This window comes from Eschrichtius robustus, chromosome 13, assembly GCF_028021215.1.
Source record: "Eschrichtius robustus isolate mEscRob2 chromosome 13, mEscRob2.pri, whole genome shotgun sequence".
Lineage (NCBI taxonomy): Eukaryota > Metazoa > Chordata > Mammalia > Artiodactyla > Eschrichtiidae > Eschrichtius > Eschrichtius robustus.
Window position 1 is genome coordinate 40134853 of NC_090836.1, and position 22952 is coordinate 40157804.

General features: G+C 38.0%; 1 protein-coding gene across 2 annotated transcripts in view; it reads right to left on the reverse strand.

Moving 5' to 3' along the window:
• Positions 1 to 5023: 5023 nt before the first annotated feature.
• Positions 5024 to 22952, reverse strand: part of RPAP3 (RNA polymerase II associated protein 3) — a 41699-nt gene continuing 23770 nt past the window's right edge. The window contains exons 10-17 of one of the 2 annotated variants that reach the window (XM_068560382.1): positions 19133 to 19254; positions 17735 to 17805; positions 17517 to 17618; positions 12943 to 13181; positions 9299 to 9341; positions 8443 to 8540; positions 7872 to 7972; positions 5024 to 5279 (exon numbers count right to left, since the gene is read on the reverse strand). In XM_068560382.1, the coding sequence (XP_068416483.1) occupies positions 5194 to 5279; positions 7872 to 7972; positions 8443 to 8540; positions 9299 to 9341; positions 12943 to 13181; positions 17517 to 17618; positions 17735 to 17805; positions 19133 to 19254 (862 nt within the window). In that variant the 3' untranslated portion in view covers positions 5024 to 5193. Of the gene's footprint in view, positions 5280 to 7871; positions 7973 to 8442; positions 8541 to 9298; positions 9486 to 12942; positions 13182 to 17516; positions 17619 to 17734; positions 17806 to 19132; positions 19255 to 22952 lie in introns of both variants that reach the window. The other variant, XM_068560380.1, reaches the window with a different exon arrangement.

The following is a 22952-nucleotide window of genomic DNA, read 5'->3' on the forward strand; positions in this document are numbered from 1 at the left end:
GATGTATTTCAGTAGCGTATTAGCAGCTGAGAATCTTTTATTACTGATGACATTTTTCCATACTTTTCAATATTTCTTATTTCTATACTCAACCTTTATTAAGTTGCTCATTGTATCCTGATTTCATCTGTCCCACACCACCCAAGGGATGTCCTTGGTTTCATGAAACTACATTTTCCCCCATCATCAGCCTCGGGGTCATCATCAATATGTCCAATTTGATGGTTTTAAATGTCGGTCAGTAAAGAAGCAGATTAGTTTAAGTAGATTAAACTAGACCACTGGAACTCAGGCATATCTTCCTCATTTACACTATTCCCCAGAGATAATAAACAAAAGAAGGATTCTAATGAGGCCTAAATTTACTTTTACCCATGTCAACTACATGACCGCCTGTTCCCTTTGATTTTTTTCTCTGACCACTCAAGCTGATTATTTCAAAACATGAAGTTTAAATGCTGCAGGATCATTATGTAAAATGTAAGATCCTCCAGGAAACACACCAAATGACAAGTCCACTACTGCTCTTCTCCCTGCGACCTCTCCTGCGTGAACAGGACTGGGTTTTGCTGTGCCATTAGGGAACTGCTGTCACAGCCATTTCCACTTTGCCATTTTACTACCCATCTGCAACTCAGGACAGCTAGAATGTCGTCACCCCTCCCCCACCTAACCAGATCCCACCTGTCCCTTGAGGCCCGCTCAGACCCCACCTTCTCCCTGCAACCTTCCCTGTCTGCTCCCCACATCTCCAGCTCCACTGAGCCTTTCATCACTCTCCTGCTGGCTTTGCAGCTGTCAACACAGCGCCAGTCACTGCCAAAGCACCATACTGATTCCATAAGCTACGTGGGAATCTACTATTTCCCATCTCCCATGTGCTTGGCTGGTTGCCATCAGAGAAGTCAACACAAAGTGAAGGAGTGCTGTCTTCTTAGATAAGCTGCCCACGGCCCTGGATCCTGGGATAGGAAGAGCCCAGGAGAACTAAGACACCAAGCCCTCTGTAGGCCCTCCGCACTGTTAACCACAGTCGCCACAAGAGTTGCATCTAGTGGGGCATACATAGCAGATGAACATTTATGAAGTACAATTACCCAGAGGCCTTTTTTGCTTACTTTTACACTCCATAGTAAGCATCAGTTAATGAAGGATTCCACATATTGAGGTGTTCAAGTAGGAGCAGCCCTTTTCAGATGTAAGGAATTCTGCCTCCTCACCACTGCCAGGTTGGGATTAGAAGGCCACAAGGACTGCTGTATAAAAGTAAAAGACATCACTCATCTCGTTAAATGTCTTACGGCTAGATGAGCTGACGTTAGGGCTGAGTTAAAGTGAAGCTATCCATCCTCATGCTTCAAGGGGAAATAATTGAGTTTTTATACCTATACAAGCTCAATAAAACAATCATGTTAAAAAGGATTTTTAATCAAGTCCTTTTGTTGCCCCAAATTATTATTGATTTTAATCCTTCTGATACGGGGATAACCCATACTATGTATAGTTTCATTTTTCTTCTATTTTCCAAGTGATTTCTGTGAAAAAGTTGTGAATAGTGTAATTCTCCAGTGAATCAGAAATTCTGCTTTATTTTTTAATGCCACCTGCTTTATAACTCGCTTCATGAAAACAACTGAATCTCTCACCTCTTTTTCAAAAGCAAATGTTCCTGAAAGTCTACTTTCTACCTTTTCAGATTTTTAAAAGCATGAAAACAAGATTTCTTTAACCACATCTGTGAAGATTAGCTGTAGCAAAATATCTGCAATCAAAGCCGATCAGTAGCAGCCCCCCAAAAAAGGATTTGGTATGTGGTAAACTAAATCGATAGCTTCTTTGTGGAGTTGGTTTCAACATCACTGAATCTTACTAAGGAGAAACTGTTTTCCTAGAGCCAGGATTAATGAGGGTCCTACATTAAATAACCACAGTGAGAGAAGAAATGCACTAACTCTAACCTAATCTAAGAAGAAAGGTGGTAATAATCTAGACTGATCCATCAATAAACGTTAACTGAGCCTCTGTCATGGACAAGGCCAATGTTAGCACTAAGAACACACATGACAGTGTCACGACCACCAAGGAGCTTAAAATCTAGTATGGAGTCAGGATGCACGCACATGAAAAATTAACAAATAAAAACAAATGAAAGGAGGGACTTCCCTGGTGGCACAGTGGTTAGGAATCCACCTGCCAATGGAGGGGACACGGGTTCAATCCCTGGTCCGGGAAGATCCCACATGCCGCAGAGCAACTAAGCCCGCGTGCCACAACTACTGAGCCTGTGCTCTAGAGCCCACGAGCCACAACTACTGAGCCCACGTGCCACAACTACTGAAGCCCATGCATCTATAGCCCGTGCTCCACAACAAGAGAAGCTACCACAATAAGAAGCCCATGCACCGCAACGAGGAGCAGCCCCCACTCGCCGCAACTAGAGAAAGCCCGCGTGCAGCAACGAAGACCCAACACAGCCAAAAATAAATTAAAAAATAAAATTAAAAAAAAACAAAAACAAAAACAAATGAAAGGAGACTGTAGCCAATCAAATTCAAACTCGATCCCATACAATAGCCTTGATAGTGTATGGAATTGCCTACAACCCCCAGGGCAAGTCAAGGGGCTCATGACATGTTACATGACCTTCACCTATGCTGATCCCTCTGCCAGGACCCCTTCCCTCCCATTGTGCACCTGGACCATCGTTCTCTTATCTCAAGTCTCATATCAAATACTGCCTCCTCCTTCCCTGTGCCACCCCGTCTGACTCAGAGCTGCACCCTCCGTGCTCCCCCAGTGCCCTCTCCAAACTATCAGGGCACTCATGACACTGTACTGTAACTGCTGGTTTATCTGACTCCCCAGCTACACTGCCAACTACCGGAGGGCAGAAACTGGGCCTGTGTTTTCCCCAGTGCTTAGTCACCTACCAGCACATTATAGACACTCAAGAAATGTTTGAATAGACGTGAATGAATGCCACCACGCCCTGTGGATTCTCCCTCCTTAAGATATCTTAAACTCAACCTGTCTTCCATCCCTTTGCACCAGTCAGTATAGTATAGAATGGTGGTTGGGCAAGTAGCCTTTGGATACAGACTACCCGTTACCAGGTGACCATGGGCAAGTTACATAACCTATCTATGCCTCAATTTCCTTATCTGTAAAGTGGAGATAACAGAACCTACCTCCTAGGTTTGTTGAGGATTTAAATGAAAAAAGACATAAAGCCCCTAATGTCAGGCGAATAGGCAGTACTTCACGTTACCCATTATTATTAGTTCAAATGTTATTTATCTCCTGCATTCTTGTATTCTTCTAATTGGTCTCCCTGTTTCTAGCCACACCATCACCAATCCACTGCTCATCACTGCTACCAGAATGATCTTAAAACTCAAACCACATGTCACTCTCTTCCTTAAAACCTTGAGTGGCTCCCCATCACTTTCAGAAAACTAGCTTCTTTGTCACTGCATTAAAGGCCCTTCATGACCTGGCTCCCACCCTCTCAACCATCTCCCCACAGCCAAGCCCCCACAAGCATCCTCCTGCCTATCACCTGCAAAATCACCTTCTTATTAATGACTTAAGAAAAATTCAAGTCATTCAAACTTCATAATTATTATGTATACGCTATACTTTATGACTAAATTTCATTGCCTGTTTATATATCATAAGACTATACATTTAGCAACATACAACATTAATAAACCCCAAGCATGTTGTAAAACATTGAGCTATACAAATTATGATCATCTTAATAAGTTATACCATGAACTGGGGAAATTATCTTTTTAAACAGATTGATTATTCCTCAAGTAATTGTAGGCATAATAATATGTATGCTGCAACAAAAATAAATTCTTAAACTTGACTGTCTTATTGATGCTAACAGCTATAGGATGGTGACCTAGTATTTTTTTAACATGACAGCCTCTAAAATTAAATTGATTTTAGCAATATTTACAGGATGCCCAAAATTTGCTAAGTTGCTACTTTGAACATTTACTAAAATTGATTCCTACCATCAATTCAATTAAATTTTATATTCAATTAAATTGACCAAGTGGGCACCTAATTCTGTGCAAAGGACTGGGCCAGGGACCATGCAGAACAAGGGTAAGTAGAACACTAGCCTGGATTTCAAAAGCTCACAGACACCACACTCACATGAACCACGTACACACAAGCTATACACTAATTACTACCTTAAACACTCCTAGTTTTTAAACTTTTACACCTTGCTTTAGATTATCTGCATTCAGTTGAAATATAACATGGCTATGATGAGGAAAAAAAGCTGTAGCATTGAAATTTAAGTATGCTGTCAAGTAATCTATTTAAAAAGTCTAACTGAAAGTCTCCTTTCAACATAAATACTAAAAATACACATCCTGCAACTAAGCAATTGTATGTTAGCGAACTGGCACAATGGTACGAAAACATTTTATAACGAAACAATCTGATCATCTACTTAACTCCTCTATATAACTTTACTCATATGCTAAGGAAGCAACCTTGTCATGTGGTTACAAAAACTCATGAAAATATTTTTAAAAATGTAACACTTATGGGGCACTGAAGAATGTATCTAAACTTAACATTTAAAATGACTTATAGGACTTCCCTGGTGGCACAGGGGTTAAGAATCTGCCTGCCAATGCAGGGGACACGGGTTCAAGCCCTGGCCCGGGAAGATCCCACATGCCCCAGAGCAACTAAGCCCGTGCGCCACAACTACTGAAGCCTGCGCACCTAGAGCCCGTGCTCCGCAACAAGAGAAGCCACCGTAATGAGAAGCCCATGCACCGCAATGAAGAGTAGCCCCTGCTCGCCACAACTAGAGAAAGCCCAAGCGCAGCGACAAAGACCCAACGCAGCCAAAGGTAAAAACAAATAAATAAAAAAATTTTTTTAATAATAATAATAAAATAAAATGACATAAAACACCGATCTTTACAAGTATACCTCATTATTTATATTTTTATTCTCAGAAAAAAACTTATAAATAGTTCACTTAAGTATATTTCTCACCAGTTAAATCACAATTCACTTTATATTTAATTAGCTTACGTCCAAGAACAGTACTTTTCCTGTATGATATCATTTTCTTAAAAAGCAAAACATTTTATTTTCAGTAGAAAACAATTTACATATGAAATCCAAAGGCAATAATTTCAGTAAAAATGGAAATCAACCACCGTATCTTTTCTTGAGTTCTTCAACAGAACTATCATTCAATCCTGATTTGCCTATGTGATTGAATAATACACGTGCAACTGAAAAAGAAAAAAAATTCATTTTAATCTCCATTTTTAAAAAGTAAAGCAAAAATTAAAGGGAGTAATCAAATCTGTTAAATATTTTTTACATTATAAAGCAATCATTAGGATTATTTATAAATTCTAATTCAGATATTTAAAAAGCCAACCTGAGAACAGAAAATTATACAGCAGTCCAATGATGTTTCTTAGCAGAATATTTTGCTTTGGCAGTAAAAAAATTTCCCCTACATCTTCAATGACATTAACTTTGCAGATTAAACATAATTCATTCTGTACTACCCTAAAGATTTTTGACCTGGGTAACAAGTATACTTTTACTTATTTAATATTCCAATTAACTTTTTCAAAACTTAAATCATTTTAAAAGAAAAATTTATATCACTACTATAAATTAAAAATCAGCAATAACATTCACAAAAATCATGTTTGATGGGCAAGCTATATACATTTTTATAATAACAATTAAAAGTTAAAAAAAGATTTGCTTATGAGTCATTTAAAATCTTTATCTTTCATACCACTGAAAACGGCTGGTCTACACTCAACACTATGGAAAACGGGATTATAGTTCATACATTCCTCAACACTAAAACTAGCTAACAGTTTTTAATGATGATGACAATAATAAAAGACAACAACAGCTACTATTTACTGAATATTTAGTTACATGCCAGGAACCACTGTAAGTGCTTCCCATGTTTAACTTAGCGGACAGTGGTGACCCCACCAAGACAGTACTGTTGGCAGGCCAGTCTGAAGGATCAACTCACATTCTTTGAGCACACTTCAAGTTATCACATCACAGTGGCAAGAAATCCATTCACTCATGCACTGACTAAGAGGTTATTATGTACTAAGCACTGTTCTACACGCTGAGGCCTAGAGAACAAGGTAGACAAAGTTCCTGCTGTCATGGAGCTTCCATTCTATTAGGGAGAGAGAAATAATAAACAAATACTTAAAATACTGTCAGCTAGTTCTGTATTATGAAGAAAAATAAAGCGAGGTAAGATGACAGAGGGTGATGAGGAAAGGGAGGCAGGCAGTTATTGTGAGTAGGCCTGTGAGGAAAGGTGTCTCTGAGGAGGTGACTATTAGGTGGGAACTGAATGAAGTGAGGAAGAGGCAGGGGAGGATAGTCTAGGCTGAGGGGGAACAGTCAAACACAAAGACCCTGAGGCCATAAGAAGTTTGGCAATTTGGTATATTAAAAAGACACAAAGTCAGTGCAGTGGGGCAGAATGACTAAAAAAAGTGATAGAAAATGAGGTCAGAATAGTAATAAGAAACAGTAATACTTTCAGGGAATTTCAGGGACTGTTTCTGATTAAAGGCTAAGCAGAAACTTCTTTTGGTTTACCCCTATTAGGAATCTCTCTAAATTACATGTCCACTTCCCTAAGTTCAACATACAGAGTATTTTTCTTAGTGATTCAGATTCAACGTCACTGCTACAAACATAAAGAAGAAACAGAAAAGGAGCCCAAAGTATGTTTAGTCCAGAAAGTATCTGAAAATCATAGTTTTTGCTATTTTTAAAACTAAAAAACTGGTACTCCTGCATTCTAATGATTTTTCTCTTTTTCCTAAAACTACAGTATAGCCTTAAAACTCCAAGTACAATTGACCCTTGAAAAACACGGGTTTGAACTGCACAGATCCACTTAAAGGCGGATATTTTTCAAAAGTAAATACTACAGTACTACATGACCCACGGTTGGCTGAATCTGTGAATGAGGAAACTCAGATACTGTGGACCGACTATAAAATTGTACGTGGATTTTCAACTGTGTGGAGGGTTGGTGCCCCTAACTCCCATGTTGTTCGAGGGTCAACTGTAATTGAAGTTTCTCCATAGTTTGATTTTACTTAAATTAGGGTTCCCCAAAACTTACACTTTATGCCAAAGACTGAGATGTAGAAATAAATAAGGAATCTAACTCTTCAGGCTCATCACCTGCCTCTTTTTACCCTCTAACTCTACAATCCAGCCACACTGCACTCCTTTTAATTTTCTGAGCTCAACTGGCTCTCTCCTGCCTCAAAACCTCTGCACATTCCCACCTCCTTCATCTGACTCCGGCACTTTTTTGAGAATTCAGCTTAAATCAAACAAACTCAAGGAAATTAGCTCAAAAAATGGGTGAGCCCTCCCATGCACCCACGCCCAGTTGCAAGCTCCTGTGGCAGAAACCCTGCACGAGTTCCATCATGCCAGGAGCTCAACCATTACGCTATCACTGCGTTTTCAAGTAGAAGAGCCCAGAACACCTTGGTTTAACTCCTGGGTCTGGCTTCCTAGCTATGGAACCTTGGTCAAGGTCCTTACCTGTGTATGCGTCAGTTTCCTCCTTTGTAAAACCAAAATGATAATCATACCTACACCTCACAAAGTTGTTGTCAGAATCAAAAAATTTAACTTTACTTAATTTAATAGTAATTCAATTTAATTAGCTTAATTGTAATTAATTTAATTGTATGTACCTTGTACATAATCGACATTCAATAAATATTTGCTATCATTTGTTGAATAAAGGAACACACAAGAATAAAGAGATATGAAAAAGCTTTCTTCACAGAACTCACTTTTCTTCTCAGGTTCTGACATAAACATCACTGCCATATCAAACCTTCTTAGTTCAGAAAGTCTTTGTAAGATTTCAAAGATGAGTGATGGCTTTTCTTTCCTGAAATAACCCAAATAAAAAAACAAATGATCAATGAAAAGCAGCTCACTCAGTCTGCTTACTAAAATAATATTTCTAATTATATATAAATAAGGTCTTCATGTATCATTTTTCCCTGCATACTGTCTATATTTTAAGTGCCCAAATGAAGAATTTTTATCAAGTCAACTGAAAAAATTGTAATATTCTTAAATGTGAGGCACAGCACAGATGTTATTAATCTGCTATAATATTTGTCACTTCCATACTCTACCTTTCTCTAAAAAAAATTTTAAGTCCTTTTTCCTCCTAATCATTTCCTTCTTCATTGTTTGTACTTGTCATCTCTTTACAACTTCTGCAACAGCTAAATTTACAAGAGAGCTAATTTTGCTATATAAAAGGTAATATGACACCAAAAAGAATGAATTTCCCAAATCACTAGAAACAGCTGAGCACTACAACATGAAAGCATAACTAAACTTACTTACTCAATGTAAAAGTCATGCAGAATTTTAATGATATGGTTGAATACATCTGGATCTAGATTTTTCTGAAACAGCTTGGGATACAAGGATGGTTCAATTTGCTTGGGAAAAATATAAGGTGTTAGAAAATTAAATTATGGCAACATTCCCAATCACAAATTATTTATATAATAATTGCTTAGTTCAACATAGTAAAAAATAACTATTATGCATTAGTATTCAATGAATAATAATGGAGTCACACTGAAATGTAACTATGATAGAAGAATGAAAGTTAGAGGAACTATAAAATAATCACTCTGTTCAAGACAGAGAAAAATCTCATGGAGAGATGTGTACTACCCAACAGAAACAGGAAATGAAAGAGAGCTCTCAAGGAGCAATAAAAAGAATTAGAGAGTTTAAAAAATAGAACTACTTGAAAAAGACAATGCTAAAAATCCATTATTTGGTAAATTTCATATGAGTTAATTCTTTTCCTTGAGCAAATAAAAGCTCATTTTCAGGAGACTGACAGCCTAAATATTGCAAGCATTGTTTGGCACACAGAAAGCACTCAGTGTGTTTCAGCTTCTTTCCTCATCTTGAAGGATGAAGAGTTAAGTTTAAGTCATGATGTATGAAACTAGATTAAGTTACTTTAGAAAACAAAATTTAACACAACCTTTTTCAGAGGTTCACTGGTTGCAAATATTTGAAATGGTCTGACCAGGCTGATATATTTGTATCAGGAAAGGGATAAGAGCATTTTCTACAATCATATTATAAGCAAATATAGCACTATTATTATATAGTGACCAAAGAAGTTCTTTGACCTCTAACTTACAGGAGAACTACCAGCTTCCTCCCTCTTTCTTACCTTCAAATATTGATACAACGTATCTGGAGAATTTTTCAGTTGTCTGAAATCAGATTCAAGCTGAAATGAGTTTGCAGGAACTGGAGGAAGAGCAGTCCTGATAAACTGAGCAGGTGTTTTGTCTACCTCTATAGAAATCTTCTCACTCAAAGACTGACATACATCCTTTTTCAAATTGACTTCAGGTCTGAAATATTTCACAGGCATCAAACAATTAGAAAAGAACCACAGGGCTTCCCTGGTGGCGCAGCAGTTAAGAATCTGCCTGCCAGTGCAGGGGACACGGGTTTGATCCCTGGCCTGGGAAGATTCCCACATGCCGCAGAGCAACTAAGCCCATGCGCCACAACTACTGAGCCTGCGCTCTAGAGCCCGCGAGCCACAACTACTGAGCCCACATGCCACAACTACTGGAGCCCGCACGCCTAGAGCCCGTGCTCTGAAACAAGAGAAACCACCGCAATGATAAGCCCATGCACTGCAACAAAGAGTAGCCCCCGCTCACCACAACTAGAGAAAGCCCGCAAGCAGCAATGAAGACCCAAGGCAGCCAAAAATAAATAAATAATAATAATAAAAAAGAAAAACAAAGAGAAGAACCACAAATAGTCAAAGCTTATATAAGGAAACATCAACAGAGATTTTTAAATTTCTACTTTATTCATACTGTATTTCTATTTATATTCTGCCAGTAGTAAATTCTTTCAGCTGATAATATATGTACACTTTTGGCAAGGCAAGATTATACTTGTGCAAATTTTCAGATGCTGGTTACGTAATGATTATTCTCATTAGCTGGGCTAATAGCCTGGCCACCTTTTGACAAAACGTTTCTATACACTGCATTATTGTATCACATATACTCACAAGTCAACCTTTCACTCTGAATTATGTGAATTACCACAGTTTCAAGAAAGATTCCAAGAAGGAAGAAATGCTTCCTCCTTTAAAAAAAAAAAAAAAAAAAAACCTGCCTACTTAGTTTTCCCACAATCTATACTATCACTCTAAACAGAACTACTAAAGTTCAAAGTTTAAAACAAAAAAACCTTTTAATAGGATTGTTCAGTGGCAATGCAAAAATATACGAATAAAATTTCAACACCCTAAAGTAAACTACTAATCTATGTCTTTTATATTCTCATCATTAAGAAAATGCAGGACTTTTTAAAAAATTCTGAACAAAATTTAAAGAGCCCATGAATATCTTAAATATTAATGGCTAGAATAATGATAATGCCTAAATTCTACATTGTTTATGAAGCTTCCCTATAAAAAATTAAAAATTCTTCCTGAATTACAAAGTGAAACATCTACTGAAGTTCTAGAAAAGAAAATGCACAAAATCAATTTGTTCAAGATACTTTCACCACTGTTTGCAGATGACATGATGCTATACATAGAAAATCCTAAAAAGGCTACCAGAAATCTACTAGAGCTCATCAATTAATTCAGTAAAGTTGCAGGATACAAAATTAATACACAGAAATCTCTTGCATTCCTATATACTAACAACGAGAGATCTGAGAGTGAAATTAAGGAAACACTCCCATTTACCATTGCATCAAAAAGAATAAAATACCTAGGAATAAACCTACCTAAGGAGACAAAAGACCTCTACTGTAAAAACTATAAGATGCTGATGAAAGAAATCAGAGATGACACTGATGGAAGGATATACCATGTTCTTGGATTGGAAAAATCAATACTGTCAAAATGGCTATACTACCCAAGGCAATCTACAGATTCAATGCAATCCCTATCGAATGACCAATGGCATTTTTCACAGAACTAGAGCAAAAAAATTTTTAATTTATATAGAAACACAAAAGACCCTGAACAGCCAAAGCAATCTTGAGAAAGAAAAACAGAGCTGGAATCAGACTCCCTGACTTCAGACTATACTACAAAGCTAGAGTAATCAAAACGGTATAGTACTGGCACAAAAACAGAAATACAGATCAATAAAATAGGCTAGAAAGCCCAGAAATAAACTCACACACCTATGGTCAATTATCTACAACAAAGGAGGCAAGGCTATACAATGGAGAAAAGACAGTCTCTTCAATAAATGGTACTGGGAAAACTGGACAGCTACATGTAGGGGAATAAAATTAGAACATTCTCGGACACCATACACAAAAATAAACTCAAAATGGATCAAAGAACTAAATGTAAGGCTGTACACTATAAAACTCTTAGAGGAAAACACAGGCAGAACACTCTTTGACATAAACTGCAGTAATATCTTTTCTGATCCACCTCCTAGAGTAATGAAAATAAAAACAAAAATAAACAAATGGGACCTAATTAAACTTAAAAGTTTCTGCACAGCAAAGGAAACCATCAGCAAAACGAAAAGAACCCACAGAATGGGAGAAAATATTTGCAACCGAAGCAAATGACAAGCGATTAATCTCTAAAATATACAAACAACTCATGCAGCTCTATGTCTAAAAAACAAACAACCCAATCAAAATGGGCAGAAGATCTAAACAGACATTTCTCCAAAGATGACATACAGATGGCCAAAATGCACATGAAAAGATGGTCAACATCACTAATTATGAGAGAAATGCAAATCAAAACTACAGTGAGATATCACCTCACACCAGTCAGAATGGCCATCATCAAAAAATCTACAAATAATAAATACTGGAGAGGGTGTGGAGAAAAGGGAACCCTCCTGCACTGGTGCTGGGAATGTAAATTGGTACAACTGCTGTGGAGAACAGAATGGAGGTTCCTTAAAAAACTTAAAACAGAACTACCATATGATCCAGCAATCCCATTCCTGGGCATATATCTGGAGAAAACGATAATCTGAAAGGATACATGCACCCCAACGTTCACTGCAGCACTATTTACAACACCCAAGACATGGAAGCAACCTAAATGTCCCTCAAAAGAGGAATGGATAAATAAGATGTGGTACATACACACAATGGGATATTACTAAGCCATAAAAAAGAACGAAATAATGCTATTCACAGCAACATGGATGGACCCAGAGATCATCATACTAAGTGAAGTAAGTCAAAGACAAATATCATATGATACCACTCATATGTGGAATCTAATTTTTTTTAAAAATATATAAATGAACTTATTTATAAAACAGAAACAGACTTACAGATATTGAAAACAAACATCGTTACCAGAGGGGAAACATGGGCGGGGAGGGATAAATCAGGAGCTTGAGATGAACTATATAACAAACTACTATATATAAGATAAATCAGCAACAAGGACCTACTGTATAGCACAGGGAACTCTACTCAATATTCTGTGATCATCTATATTGAGAAAGAATCTAAAAAAGAATGAATATATGTATATGTGTAACTGAATCACTTTGCTATATACCGGAAACTAACACAACACTGTAAATCAACTATACTCCAATAAAATTAAAATATTTTTTTTAAAAAAAGATACTTTCTCTTATTTCTAAAGTCCTCAGTGTGGTAAAGGGATAGTGAGCGTTCCTTCAGCAAAACCCCTCTTACAGTTGAAAGAAAAACTACAATGTAAAGTCGGATAGTTCAAAAAACTATGGGGATGAGTACAAACCAGCAATATCGGCTTTCTAGTGGGATTATTACCATTCTAGATGACTATCAAATGAAAGTATTTCTACTCACTGCTGAGCTGAATTATCACTGATTTCTTCTATTTTCAATACTTTTGCTTTTGGGATATCGCTTGTGGGCAAAAGGTCATCTTGGCTTGAGTTCTTCTTACTTGTGCCAGTGGTTGCTGTTACCTTTGCTGGATGGATAGGATTAGGCTCTGGAGCAGCAGCAGTAGTAGTGCTATCTGGCACATCGACAGTCTGAATCAAATTACCAGTTTCTTCAATAATAAGCTTCTTGAGTGGTTTCTAAAACAATCGAAACCAATTCTTTACATCAACACACAAAGGTTTCCTACTTTAGGGACACAAATTAAAAGGTTACAGTGTTTTTACGGCCAATATCCCAGCTGTAGGTAAATTCAATCTGGAGTCATACTGCCAGACTACTACCATATGTAGGTCTAAATGGGGGAAAGAAGGTGCACATATAAATAATTACAAGGCAATGGAATATGCACTATAAAAGGTACAGGTACAAAGTGCTAAAAGAACAGAGGAAGATAAAAATTGACATCGGGGGGCTTCACAGAAAAAGTACCCAGGAATGCAGTGTTGAAGGGTATGGCATGGCCAGTGGAAAGGTGAGAAGTCCAGTAGGGCTGGTGCAAGGGGAGGAGAGGTAGAGACAAAGCCTGAAAGGCCGCTTAAAGACAGCTTATAAAGGGACTTGTGTGCCCTTATCAAGGAGTTTGAAGTTTATCCTAGAGGCAACAAAGCCAAGAAAAAATATGACCAAGTGACATCAGTATTGTGGGCTGAAGGCAAGTAGAACAAGGCCAGGCAATAACCTGCATTCTGTATGAAAGAAAAGATCCCGCATGCCGCAACGAAGATCCTGCAACTACGATCTGATGCCGCCAAATAAGTAAATAAATAGATTTTTTTAAAAAAACAAAAACAAAAACCTAACTGCATCCTCTAACTGCTGGATAAAACCAGCCTAGAATTAAAGATCTGCCAAATAATCTACACAAAGTTGGTAAGTACTTGACCACAATAATGGTTTTTAATTTATTAAAATAAATAGCATTCACTATTTATTTCAATCATAACAGGCGGCAAATATTTTCAATTTCTTCCTAAGTTTACATGTAATACTCTTTACTTTTTATTTTTAATAAAAGACGTTCTTCAATATACTCGTTTTCATTCCAACTGTACAGTTGAATTTTAAACCAAAAAGCTGTAAATATAAAAACTTTTGACATATATACTAAACTCCGTTAAAACCAGGCATTCCATTAGCATAACTAAGAAAAGACCTAATGGTAACAACTGATTGTTACTAGATGAATGCACATAAATAAAAAAGCTATTAAAAGTCTGTTAACAGAATCCTGTTAGCGGTTCTATCTTTAAGGATAATCGTGTTAATCTAAGGCCTTTGCTTTGCTGATAACTATCAACATCAACAGTTTTCTATCAAGATATTGACCAAGAATGGATATGTGTTAGTGTTAAAAAATAGTGTTAAAGAACAGACTATAAAAAATAGACTATAACTACTGAATTGTATCAATACAGTTCCATTTAAAACCAAATCCTTTCATTGACAACAGAGGTGCAAACATGATCCTAGTTAATAAATTTCCTAACAGATGATCTCTTTCAGGGTAGACCAGTGGCTACTGAGAGCTGCTCAATGCTACTGATGGCTGGGAGGGATGAGGGGAGACAGTATGCTGGTAACAGGAGTGAAACACAAAAGATATCACTACAGTTGAAAGATGTACGAAAATATGAAAGGATCAATTCATCTCTTTTTAAATTAAGATTTAGAAGCGTAACATTTTATTTAACTCTATATTATACCATTTCAAGAAAAAGAAAAGAGAAATAAGAATAAACAGAGGGCTTCCGTGGTGGTGCAGTGGTTAAGAATCCACCTGTCAATGCAGGGGACATGGGTTTGAGCCCTGGTCCAGGAAGATCTCACATGCCGCGGAACAACTAAGCCCATGCGCCACAACTACTGAGCCTGTGCTCTAGAGTCCACGAGCCACAACTACTGAGCCCACAAGCCGCAACTACTGGCAACTATGTGCCTAGAGCCGGTGCCCCACAACAAGAGAAGCCACGGCAATGAGGCACCCGCGCACCGCAACGAAGAGTAGCCCCCGCTTGCCACAACTAGAGAAAGCCTGTGTGCAGCAACGAAGACCCAACACAGACAAAAATAAATAAATAAAGAAGTAAAATTATTTAAAAAAAAAAAAAAAAACAAGAATAAACAGAAAAGGAGAAAGAGACGAAGCACCGAGCAGAAAGGTGAAATTTTGACATGGGAAAACAGGAAAATGAAAAAAATAAAATATTTTAGTGGACACCAAGAGATCAGGACAATCTCTCATTTACTACTATCCTACCTAGGAACCCCAGGCCCAGCTGACCTACATTACTGCTCTCCTACAGTCTCTCTAGAGAATATATATTAACAGTACTCCCCACTGCAAGCCCTCAAGCACAGGACACCCCAACCGAGCCTCTCACTTGAATAAAGTAACCCCAGGACTCTTTTTTCTCCACCTCCTGGGCCTTCCTTTCTTTCCTGACCACTTCCTCAGTGTCCAGGTGGCCTCACACATATATGACTGAAAAGGATATTAACATTTGTTTTACGTGAAACTGCCTTAGCATTATTGGACATTATTTCCTTTGATCTCAACTAACCTGTGAGTTATTCTCAACTTAAGTAGAAAAAGTAAGAATCACATAGAGTTCACACTCGCCTAAAATTTTAAAGCTTATGAAATGGGGCTCAAATCAACTCAAAAGCATCATACCAAACTGCACCTACTATTTTCTAAATAATGCCCACTTTTTTAAATGGAGACCTATTACAAAAATAAATAGCAATTTTTTCCCCTTCCCACTAGGATAATGATTTTGTTTCTGTTGGATCAGTTACAAAATGGTTTACCGCAGATCTCTCAATTCATGAAGGTGTTCTGTTTTGAGATCCAGCCACAAAAGATTCAAATTTAGGTTGCATTTTCACAACTATTAACATAAACTGATTTTTAAACTGAGGGAGAAGAGAACCCAACAGATTTATAAAAGCTGTTTAGGGTATACTGGCAATGGGACATTCTTCCATATACAGATATCTGATTTACCACATGGTAATGTCTTTATAATTATGGATAGCAAAAGTCTGACAAAGGCTTTGTTTTTAACTTTTGAGACAAAGTTTTACAAAGAAATAAAAGTTTAAATCACATTGGATTAAACATTTAATCACCTTTATTGTTAAGAATAGAATAATAGCAAGTGAATATGATGTATGAAAATGTATGAAAGCAATTAAGATTTATGCCTGGCACAGGAAACAATTATTATCTCAGAAAATTCAAGAATAAAGTCAAAATAAGAACCCAAGAAAAATATTAAACAAAGAATTCCTCTATCTGTTACTAACTTGAACTATGAACTTGGCAAAACACAAACTTTCTTTGCCACACCTTCTTCCTTTGTAAAAGGAGAATAAAAATATCTGCTCTGACATATATATATATATATATATATATATATATATATATATATAAACAAAACAAACCACTGAATTTTACCAGCTACTCTTTCTGTTCCAATACAATATTGCAGGAAAAAACTGGCTTTGTTGGACTTAATGAAAAACAGTATGGTATACCAAAAACAATGTGCAGTGTATATTCTTAAGAATAATTCTGCCTATACAGGCATACCTTGGAGATATTGCAGGTTCAGTTACAGACCACCACAATAATGTGAATATTGCAATAAAGCAAGTCACATAAATCTTTTGGTTTCTCAATGCATATAAAAGTTATGTTTACACTATACTGTACTCTTTTAAGTGTGTAATATAGCACTATCTCTTAAAAAAAGTACATACCTTAATTAAAAAATACTTTATTGCAAAAATAATGCTAACGATCATCTGAGCCTTCAGCAAATCTTTTTGCAATAGTAACAAAGATCACTGATCACAGATCACCATAACAAATATGATAGCAATGAAAAAGTTTGAAATATTGCAAAAATTACCAAAATGTGACACAAAGACATGAAGTAAGAAAATGTTATTGGAAAAATGGCGCTGATAGACTTGCTCAGCACAGGGTTGCCGCAAACCTTCAATCTGTAAAAAATGCAGTATCTGCAAAGTGCAATAAAATAAGGTATGCCTGTACTAGATTTTTGCCAAAGTGCTAACTTTAGATCAAACCCCACAGAAGATGCAAGACTACTGTAATAAAATCCCAATCTCAAATGAGAATAGTAATAGAAATAAAAATATTTAATTACAAAATGTAAAACTGCTCCAAATTCCTTTAAAGCCAGAAAATATGTAGAAATATTTAGTGTTAAATTAAAAGTCACTTTAAAAAGTTACCCCAGAACTTTAAACAGCTCAATTTTCCCCAATTTGACTATGTCAATATTCCTAAGAAGTATTTTTTAAAGATTCTAAAAATGGCTCTAGGAAGAGATTTCAACATTTCTTTTAAGAGTCTACTAATTCAACATTTGTTTTCAGCTCTTATTAATAGAACACTGATATTTAAATAGCAAGGGAAAAAATTAAAGGGCTTTACTTACAGTTGATCCAAGATGAGGTGGATTATCAATGGGTTTTATCTCGTTTTGCCTTTGAGTAGAATCAAGAAAGACATCATCCCAGCGTCCTTTCTCAATTAATTCCTTGAAAATAAATTTGTAATCATGACTATCAAAATATTCTCAAGTTAATCACGCAACAAATAAATGTGTTTATGCTTCAGAAAATAAGACCATATTTTGGTGGAAAGAATGCATACCTTTTTAATTTTGGAAAGTTCAGTCACTGCCTGCTTATTTCCAGGTTCCAGAAGTAAAACAGTTTCAAAATCTAAAATGAATTTTTAAGAAATATAATAAATTAGTGAAAATACTTTATGGAGTTCAAGAAATGATATATTTAGTTAGTAACCCCATATGTATCTCAAGAAGTTTTACTCAGGATGCTAGGAAACTGGTGGGCAATAATAAGAACTAACATTTACCAACTGCTATTCTAGTTGCTTTATATGAATTCTCATGTAACCATGACTACAACTCCACTTTACAGTGAAACAACTGAGGCCTTGATCTAGAGGTCATCTAACTTACCGAAACTCACACTGTTAACAAATGACAGGGTAATCACCAAACGTAAGACAGAATCTAAGAGAATCCCAGATAATGGACTATTATTCACCCTTAAAAAGGAATCAAAGTCTGATATACGCCACAACATGGATGAGCCTTAGAGCCATGCTAAGTGAAATAAGCCAGACACGAAAGGACAACTACTGTATGATTCTACTCACATGAGGTACTAGAATAGTCAAATTCAGAGACAGAAAGTAGACTGTTGATTACCAGGGGCTGGAGCAAGGGGGAATGGAGAGTTATTGTCAAATGGGTAGAATGTTCAGAATGGAATGATGAAAAGTTCTGGAGATGTGTAATGGTGATGGTTGCACAACAATGTGAATGTACTCAATGCCACGGAACTGTACACTTAAAAATGGTTAAAACAGTAAATTTTATGTTATGTCTATTTTACCATAATAAAAAAATGCATGGGCTACAGCTGAAGCCAGACTTAAACTGCCAGATTTAAATGAACATTCAAAACACAAAGGCTGAAAATCAATTATATAAGTATTGATGTGTCAAGAAGTTAGAAAACCAGCAAATTAAGCCAAAAGATAGATGAAGGAAGGAAATAAAAAGCAGAAATGTGTAAAACAGAAAACACACAAGAGAAGTAAGTTGGTTCTTCAAAATGACTAACAGAATAAATACTTAAAAGATCATGAAAAAATAAGAATAACTAGTAACAAGAAAAAATTGGGGGCATCACTACAGTCTCATATTATCCTCTACCTCCTGGCTGCTGACTCCCTTTTCATTCTTGCCTTTTTCTTGCTTTTTTCCTTCTCACCTATAATTCGAATTTTTCATTAATTTTGGTCAGATTGTACTGTATGCTATTAAAAGATAAACAGGTCCACTATGGAAGCTGAATTCCTTCAAATCTACAAACCTATTCATGATCTAAACTGTGAAAGAAAATGTACTTCTCTAAGTTCTGTATCCTTGGACCATGGGAAGGCTATGCAAATCTCTGCTTCTATAACAGGAGTGTCAACAGGAAGAGTGAGGGCCGGGTGTTATAAAAATAGTCTTACCTTGTTTGGCCTCATTGAGCTTTCCCAAAAATGTTCTTGCAGTTCCCCTTCTGGCAAAAGCTTTAGAATATGAGCCATCTAATAAAATAGCTTGTGTGCAGTCTTTTTCAGCCTCTTCATACCTATCAAACATGATAAAATGACCAAGTAGAAAAACGTAGCTTACAGAAAACTTCATATAAACTGAGTTTCTAATATAAAAATATACATATAATTTCAATTACCAGCTCCCAAATCTGCTGTGTTTGAGGGAAAAGACTAATTTTTAAATTTTTTATTCTCACCAAACTTTGGAACCATCTGGTGAGGAGAGAGAAGGTATCAGATTAAGGGAAAGTCAGGAATGAGTCTGCTGGAAGTATGAAATTAATGATGATAAAATATGAGTAGAGCAGACAAAAGAACACCACTGCTGGCAGTGTACCTCCCCTACAACTCTCAGTATGTACAGGTACTATATTAAAAATTATAACTGGCATTAAATCTCCAAACTTCATTAATATTTACCCACAGTACATATCACCTAAGGAAAACAACACACACAAAACTTAGGATTCATCATATACGTGAAAGCATATCTAATACTTTTCATATATTCTACTTTTCATAAATTCTACTCAGTCATGCAACCAGCAATTAATTCAGAGTACTGCTTTATGACAACAAAAAGCTAAGAAAAGCTAAAAAGAACAAACAACAGAAAAAACTTGAGACCCTCATATATATTAAAATGACATTAATGAATTATTGTGAATTTATTTGGCATAATAATGGTATTGTGGTTATGTACAAAACATCCTTTAGGGATGAAATATCATGTCTCTGATTTGCTTTACAATAATTCAGGGGGAAAAAAGCTGAAACAAATATGACAAAAAAGGTATGGCAAGTGAAAACTAGATGATTTGGTACATAGAGTTTATTATGAAAAGTTTCATAATAAAGAATATTTTTTTAAAAAAGAATCTTCTGTGATCACATTCTTCCCAAGGCCTAAGTGAATGAATGCCATTCTACCTTCAAAACAAGACATAGTATGAAAAAGATTAAACACCTCTGAATTCCTTAATTCACTTTTCAGCAAGAGAAAGAACATGTTTGTGTGTGTTCATGTCCATGCCCCAACCAGTATATTTCCTACTTGACTGATTATATCATTCACCCATTCAAGAAACTGCATGGTCCCCACATTTTTTACAATAAAGTCTGCACAGCACAAAGTCGGGGGCTTGCATGACGCTCCAGCCTTATCTCTGCCACTGCCCCCGCGTACCAGCCATCATATGGACCACTTGTCCTTTCCAGAGGTACCATGGAATTTCCCACTCCCGTGCCTTTGAACCTGCACAAGGACACTCGACCTGTTTTTTCACCTCACTAATCATACTATCCCTTTAGATCTCGGTTCAGTTCAAACTCCTGTTTGAAAGAGTTGCTCTTTTCCTTGTTCCTCATCTAGTCTATGATATCTGAGAGCAGTCACTATGTAGCAGAGAAAACTTCTGATATTAACTGAATCTAAAAGACACACTAGAAAAAGATACAAATAAGAGTCACATAGGGAGACCTTCAAGATGGCGGAAGAGTAAGACGTGGAGATCACCTTCCTCCCCACAAATACATCAGAAACACGTCTACATGTGGAACAACCCCTACAGAACACCTACTGAACGCTGGCAGAAGACCTCAGACCTCCCAAAAGGCAAGAAACTCCCCACGTATCTGGCTAGAGCAAAAGAAAAAACAGAGACAAAAGAATAGGGACGGGACCTGAACCTCTGGGAGGGAGCCGTGAAGGAGGAAAAGTTTCCACACGCTAGGAAGGCCCTTCACTGGAGGAGACAGCGGGGGTGGGGGGAAGCTTCGGAGCCACAGAGGAGAGCACAGCAACAGGGGTGCGGAGGGCAAAGCGGAGAGATTCCCGCACAGAGGCTCGGTGCCGACCAGCACTCACCAGCCCGAGAGGCTTGTCTGCTCACCCGCCGGGGCGGGCAGGGGCTGGGAGCTGAGGCTCGGGCTTCGGAGGTCAGATCCCAGGGAGAGGACTGGGGTTGGTGGCGTGAACACAGCCTGAAGGGGTCAGAGCACCACAGCTAGCGGGGAGGGAGTCCGGGAAAAAGTCTGGACCTGCCTAGGAGACAAGAGACCATTGTTTTGGGGTGCGCGAGGAGAGGGGATTAAGAGCACCACTTAAAGGAGCTCCAGAGATGGGCGCAACCCGCGGCTATCAGCGCGGACCCCAGAGATGTGCATGAGATGCTAAGGCTGCTGCTGCAGCCACCAAGAAGCCTGTGTGCGAGCACAGGTCACTCTCCACACCTCCCCTCCCGGAGCCTGTGCAGCTGCCACTGCCAGGGTCCCGTGATCCAGGGACAACTTCCCTGGGAGAACGCACGGCGCGCCTCAGGCTACTGCAACGTCACGCCGGCCTCTGCTGCCGCAGGCTCGCCCCACATCCGTACCCCTCCCTCCCCCCCGGCCTGAGTGAGCCAGAGCCCCCTAATCAGCTGCTCCTTTAACCCCATCCTGTCTGAGCGAAGAACAGATGGCCTCAGGCGACCTACACGCAGAGGTGGGGCCAAATCCAAAGCTGAACCCCGGGAGCTGTGCGAACAAAGAGAAAGGGAAATCTCTCCCAGCAGCCTCAGGAGCAGCGGATTAGATCTCCACAATCAACCTGATGTACCCTGCATCTGTGTAATACATGAATAGACGACGAATCATCCCAAAATTGAGGAGGTGGACTTTGGGAGCAACGATATATTTTTTTCCTTTTTCTCTTTTTGTGAGTGTATGTGTATGCTTCTGAGTGTGATTTTGTCTGCATAGCTTTGCTTTTACCATTTGTCCTAGGGTTCTGTCTGTCGGTTTTTTTTTTTTTTGTATAGTTTTTAGCGTTTGTTATCATTGGTGGATTTGTTTTTTGGTTTGGTTGCTCTCTTCTTTTTTTCTTTTCTTTTTTTATTACTTTTTAATTTTTTTATTATAATAACTTTATTTTATTTCTTTTTTTTTTCTCTCTTTCTTTCTTTTTTTCCTCCCTTTTCTTCTGAGCCATGTACCTGACAGGGTCTTGGTGCTCCAGCCAGGTGTCAGGCCTGTGCCTCTGAGGTGGGAGAGCCAAGTTCAGGACATTGGTCCACCAGAGACCTCTCAGATCCATGTAATACCAAATGGCAAAAGCTCTCCCAGGGATCTCAATCTCAACGCTAAGACCCAGCTCCACTCAACGCCCAGCAAGCTACAGTGCTGGACACCCTATGCCAAACAACTAGCAAGATAGGAACACAACTCCACCCATTAGCAGAGAGGCTGCCTAAAATCATAATAAGGCCACAGACACCCCAAAACACACCACCAGACGTGGACCTGCCCACCAGAAAGACAAGATCCAGCCTCATCCACCAGAACACAGGCACTTGTGCCCTCCACCAGGAATCCTACACAACCCACTGAACCAACCTTAGCCACTTGGGGAAGACACCAAAAACAACAGGAACTACGAACCTGCAGTCTGCGAAAAGGAGAGCCCAAACACAGTAAGTTAAGCAAAATGAGAAGACGGAGAAACACACAGCAGATGAAGGAGCAAGGTAAAAACCCACCAGACCAAACAAATGAAGAGGAAATAGGCAGTCTATAGTCTGAAAAAGAATTCAGAGTAATGATAGTAAAGATGATCCAAAATCTTGGAAATAGAATGGAGAAAATACAAGAAACTAGGGCTTCCCTGGTGGCGCAGTGGTTGAGAGTCTGCCTGCCAATGCAGGGGACACAGGTTCAAGCCCTGGTCTGGGAAGATCCCACATGCCGCGGAGCA